Here is a 6,320-nt window from a genome sequence, read left to right on the forward strand (position 1 = left end):
TTTGAATTATTTTTCGCAAAGTTATAGGCATTTGAAAATTGGAACTGCGAATTTAAAAAAAAATTCATATCTCATGACTATGTTGACCAAAAAATTTGAGAAAAATCATGGTAACTTCTTCCGATAGATACTATAATATATAAAAATTTTAGCCAAATCAAAAATCCAAAAGTTCACGGGTGGCACACTTGGAACGGAATGCCCCATATATATATGTATATACGATATATTTTGTTAAAATACGATTTAAATATACTATATTTATTAAAAAACATACTATCATTAGTTAACATTTACTAAAAAAATCATTTAATTTTTATTCAGAATTCTTTTCATCAATTTCCCCATTTTTTGTGAAAAAAATATTTGTATTAACTTTAACAGGATTGTGCCACGTCTTCCCGTTGTCCGATCGAGCTCAACTTTTACACCATTTTTTTTCACCAAATGGAACAACTTTACGGAGTGTCAAAAATGTCGTGAAAAAAATTCGGAAAAAATTTTTCACCAAGTAATTTTCACTAATCTTAAACTTACATTAAAAGTATGAAAAATTTATTTCTGATATTCATAAGAGTAATGGCAAATTTCGCCCATTTTTTGGACCTCGAATTTCAAACTTTTTTTTATGACAAATAGTATTATTAGATGAAACATTAAAGCGATTAAGGCGATTAAGGGTGGAAGGTCGAAAAAATTAGCACAAGGTCGATAAAACATTCTGTTCAATTTCAATGGTACCTCCAAATAAACTTCTTACAATATCTTTGTCTCAATTAAACACGTACATTGTCCTTATCTAACTTATTGAAACGCCATCTCTTGCATGATCCGGCACTTACTACTAGATGCAATGTTTGCTGTTTTTACCATTCCGTATTTTGGCTACGCGTACGAATTACCACTAATTGTAGTTCAGTGGATATCTTTTTTCTATCGTAGCTCAAAAGGCTTTGTATTATTCGTTCATGTAGTCTGTGGTGTTAGACGTAGGCATTTTGTACATATAAGTTACAGCATTTTTACTCTAATGAAATATTTAAGCCAGGTTATGGTTTGATGTCAGTTATACAACCCAAAAAATGTAATTTTTTCCGATTTCATTAAAAATTCGATCGTCTAACGCCACAATTTCATGTCTATTTCAACCCTGTGAAAGGATTTTCAATTCCGTTCAGCCAATTCGGAGAAATCTACTGAACTGAAATGTGTCGGTATTTCCGACCTTCCAGCATCGCCTTAATCCCAGTAAAATTTCAAGATGAGCATAGGCACAGTTCCGGAGATACAAGGGGATAAAAGTGATTTCCAGTCAGGATGTATTGCATAAGAAAGAATGCATGACTGAAGTTCATTGGTAATATTGAGAGTATATTCTGTCGAATGGATCATCTACGATTCATTGTTCAGAGAACGATCTACTATTCACCGCTATTTCATTTATGAGGGGACGTGCTTTATAAAGCACCCTGAAAATACATTCCCTATTAATCATTAACCTAGTCTTTAAAGCAATTCGATTACAGAGGAAATACTCAAATTGAAAGATATTTTTTCATATCTTGACGATTGTTGATTCTTCAATAAAACAATGCCTTTCACTAAAGTTTAGGTTGTAGTAATCAAAAAAGATCGAAAAATGATAATTTTTTTTTCTATCAAAGACACGTCGAATTCGTTGATGATAGTTAACAATTTGCAGAAAAATAATCCGAAGAAACAGAAATTACAAGAATTGAACCACATTCCATCACAGAGCAAAAGCTGTTACTTAATCAATCAAAAATTATCTCAAGATCATAAGTGGATGATGATCCAGATACACCTGATCTTTCGATTTATCGTCAAGGAGAAGTATGACATCTCCGTTGAAGGACCTATATTGACTAAGGCGCATATGAAATCTCGTTACCATGGTGATAAGTATCACTACATTTTTGTTTTAATAGATAAAGCAAAAACTGGACGGAATTTTATTCGTAAGTACTATTGTACTTGTGAAAGTGGTGCTCGGACTGCGGATTGTTGCAGTCATGTAATGACAATTGTGTGGTTCCTTGGGTTTGCTCAATACCATGCAGGGATTCTATCCGGCGTACACTTACGGCACTTACGACCGTGTGGAGGGGATAGGCTGGCAACGCGCGGTGACGACGGCAACGACGGCGGCGGCGGCATGAGCTACGTCACGGCCGTCACGCCGTTCGGCCAGCTTCGGGCGGTAGAAGAAGACAGATTTGCTGTCCTCTTCTCTCGCACGCTATGTCGCTATGTATGTGTTTCAGCAACAAAATTTCAAGTCGCCGCGATGTAATTACCGCTTGCGACTCGGCCGTGACGTAGCTCATGCCGCCGCCGCCGTCGTTGCCGCCGTCACCGCGCGTTGCCAGCCTATCCCCGCTACACGGTCGTAAGTGGCGTAAGTGTATGCCGGATGGAATCCCTGATGGGATAAAAATACCCAATCCTGAAATATACAATGTATCTATCACGATTCACAAATCAACCCTGCATAGTGAGAGGCAAGGGGACTCATAGTAGAAAAGCATCCTAATCTGTGAAAAGCAAGGGGACTCACATTAAAAAAGCACCCCAATCTGTGAGAGACAAGGGAACTCACATTAAAAAAGTACCCCAATCTGTGAGAGACAAGAGGACTCACAGTAGAAAAGCATCTCAATCCGTGAGAGGCGGCATCAAGTGTCACTTCAACTCCATTTCGGGAAATTTTTATGCTAAACAAAAACTAAGGTCATTTTTAAATCCGGCGTAAAAAAATCCATAAGCAACGATATGTTTCACTTCGTTAAATATATATTTTATTTCTTGGTATAGACACTTGAAGAGTTTTGTGTACTTTCATGGTTATGAGAAACCATCACTTTCACCTTCATATCTCCGGAACCGTGCCTATGCTATATTATGAAATTTCTCTAGGATTAATGTTACATCATATAGTACTATTTGGCATAAAAAAGCTTGAAATTTGAGATCCAAAAAGTGGGCGAAAAAACAGGTTTTTTTGCCATCACTCTTTCAAATAACTTTAATATTAGGTATACAAAAAAGTTCTGAGCTTTAGATTTCATACAACCGAAATAATTTAAATTTTATATATCTTCCCGCCCTTTTGTGGTTTTAAAGCGTTGACATTTGGTCTTCTAAAATGCCATACGGTTTGGCGTTTGATGCACATAATCTCAAAAATCAGTAGTGTTCACGATGGCAATAACAAAAGAGCATACTCGATTTTCCATCCATTTCGCGTTTCATCTAAAGAAAAATGCTGCTGAAGCCACTGCAATAATTTGTGCTGCATATGGAGAGAACGCTGTAAGTCATACACTACATGTAAAAGATGGTATCAAAAATTTCGCCAAGGAGATTTCAGTCTTAAAGATGAACCGCGTGCTGGACGCCCTGAAAAGATTGAAACGGACGAATTGCAAGCACTGCTGGATATAAACTCTGCGCAAACTGAATAGGAGCTTGCAGAACAGCTTGGCGTTACGCAGCAAGCCATTTCCGTACGTTAACATACGATGGGAAAGGTTCAGAAGGAAGGCAGATGGGTTCCGCATAAATTGTCCGAAGACAACAAAAATCGACGGCGTGACACTGCACTCGCTTTGCTTTCAAAGTTCCGGAAAAAAATTTTTCTGCACAAAATCATTACAGGCGATGAAAAGTGGATTATTTATGATAACCCTAAACGTAGAAAATCATGGGTTGACCTTGGTCAACCTTCGACATCGACGCCAAAACTCAATATCCACGCCAAGAAGGTTTTGCTCTGTATCTGGTGGGATTGGAAAGGTGTATCGTATTACGAGTTGTTACAACCGGATGAAACAATCACGGCAGACCGCTACCAACAACAATGGACCAATTTGAGCGATGCATTAGAAGAAAAGAGGCCATTTACTGGCCAGGTACGTCGTAAAGTAATCTTGCTTCATGACAATGCTCGACCACATGTTGCGAAAGTGACTCAGGACTATATCTTTGCGTTAGTCTGGGAACTTCTTCCGCACGCGGCGTATAGTCCAGACATGGCGCCTTCCGATTACTACCTATTCCGGTCGCTGCAGCATCATTTGGCTGATAAACATTTCGTGAGATTTGAAGAAATACGAAAATGCATTAATGGCTTTATCGCTTCGAAGCCGATAAGCTTCTATCGTCAAGGAATTCGCAAGCTACCCGAAAGATGGCAAAAGATCGTTGGTGCAAACGGGGAATATTTCACTGATTAATATTTTTGTTTGTTTTTGAATAAAGATTGAATTTTACAAAAAAAAGCTCAGAACTTTTTTGTACACTTAATATTATAACTTTAATTTTTTAATATTTTTATATACATATAGTATAACTAATTGTAAAAGAATTCTGTAATGAAAAAAATGGCAATGGCTTTTTATGACTTTGAAAAATCAATTTTTTCGAGAATTACTTTTACCATTACTTGTCCCCCTTCAGACTACACAACTTTTGTCTGAAACGTTATTTCATAAAATGGCTTCGTTTTGCAGTATTTGACTATTAAGATAAATCACCTTGCACATGTTTTATTTTTACACTAATATGTGTATTTTTATTACATAAACTATAGTTAAAATAAATTAAAATGAATAATACCTCGAATACCGGGATAATACTGTTGTAACTCAGCTTCCATAAGAAACTCGTAAAGACCAGGTCCATTGTTCCGAGACATTCCTCCTTGAGTATCTAGAATTATAATAAATCTAAAATATAATAGATCTATTTTTGTACTTCATCATCCACATATATACGTATACATATATAACGTATGCACGTGCACACAGATGCACTTATACAAAGTAGAAAATTTTAATATTACAGGCTAATATTCTTAAAATCCAACAAGATATGAAAGTTTCATTTTCCAGATTGATATCAAAATTAATATTGTATGACAAAGTTAATTTTTCTCTAATGAAAATCATTAATCCTAGACTACCACACTATGGGTAAAATTTACCCGGATCATTTTTAAGTGCGCGCCATTTCGACAGGGTTGAAGAAGTGGGGTCGCGATGTGGGGGGGGGGGAACTTACAAGTATCTTCTACAACCTTCCATCCATAGATTTATAAGATAGACTGCGCGCCCTATTGTTCTCGGTGAGGCAGAAGCTAGAGTGAGACGGCTATACTCCACACTTCTCTATCCTTGTTCAATCGTTGGTGGGGAGAAGAAAAGAGGGGAGACAGCGCCGCGCCGGCCGCCGTGCCGACTCGGGAAACGAAAGAACATAAATTTATAAGACTTAACAAAACTGCTGTTTAATATTTTGCTATTCTGATACTATTTTCACAGTCACACACAAAGCAAGGTTCGCTGCTTCACACTAGTTCACTGATTCTTTTGTTTCCCGAGTCGGCACGGTTGACGACGGCCGGCGCGGCGCGGTGCGGGTCATCTCTCTTTTCTTCTCCCCACCAACGATTGAACAAGGATAGAGAAGTGTGGAGCATAGCCCTCTCACTCTAGCTTCTGCCTCACCGAGAACAATAGGGTGCGCAGTCTATCTTATAAGTCTATGCTTCCATCATAAGCCACGTCATTCCACAGATTCCACTTGGTAATTGGTATTGCCATTCCAGCCACGTGAAAAGTTCGGCAATCGGTCTAGTTCACTCGATAAAAAAAAGTTTTTTAAAATAAAACCATATGAGGTATTTTTCTTTTGAAAATATCACTTATATGTTTTTTCAAAAACTATGCTTTACTCTTTTTTATTCGCTTCTGAAAAGAAATGCGATGCAAAACAAAAATCAGCCTTTTTCGGAAAAGATATAAAAGCTGATTTACATTTTTGCAAATTGTTCATTTCCTTAAAATTTTTGAGTGTTACTATCCATTCAGTCATCTTTCTTACTGTCTGGCGTACAGATTAAAGAAAAAAAGTTCTAACTCAATGCGTTTGAATCGAAGTTACGCAACAAAATAGGTAGGCCGGATAAATTTTACCCAGTGTGATAAATTTTGGTACCAAAAATAGTGTGATAATCTAGGGTTAAAATTATTTCTAGAACACTAATTTTTTTAATTGACAACTTATATTTTTTATACACATTTTTATACACATTTATACACATATTTTTTATACACATAATTTTAATCCATTTCTTCATGAGTGAATTGATTATGCATAAATAATACATATATAAAAATAAAAATGCAAATAAATAATGTAACTGTTACATACATCATATATGTTACATATTTTATACAGCACATTATATGCACATTAGTGCAAAGCTTTAATTCGTCGTGCACGACATTCGGAAGAGC

General features: G+C 36.5%; 1 protein-coding gene across 2 annotated transcripts in view; it reads right to left on the reverse strand.

Moving 5' to 3' along the window:
- LOC105458901 (tyrosine-protein kinase PR2-like) overlaps positions 1 to 4,743 on the reverse strand; it is a 23,482-nt gene extending 18,739 nt beyond the window's left edge. For both annotated transcript variants that reach the window (XM_011704507.1, XM_011704506.1), the window contains exon 1: positions 4,639 to 4,743. In XM_011704507.1, coding sequence (XP_011702809.1) covers positions 4,639 to 4,717 — 79 coding nt within the window. In that variant the 5' untranslated portion in view covers positions 4,718 to 4,743. The remainder of the gene's footprint in view (positions 1 to 4,638) is intronic.
- Between the last annotated feature and the right edge of the window lie 1,577 nt (positions 4,744 to 6,320).

This window comes from Wasmannia auropunctata, unplaced genomic scaffold, assembly GCF_000956235.1.
Source record: "Wasmannia auropunctata unplaced genomic scaffold, wasmannia.A_1.0 LD334252.1, whole genome shotgun sequence".
In the NCBI taxonomy this organism is placed as follows: Eukaryota; Metazoa; Arthropoda; class Insecta; order Hymenoptera; family Formicidae; genus Wasmannia; species Wasmannia auropunctata.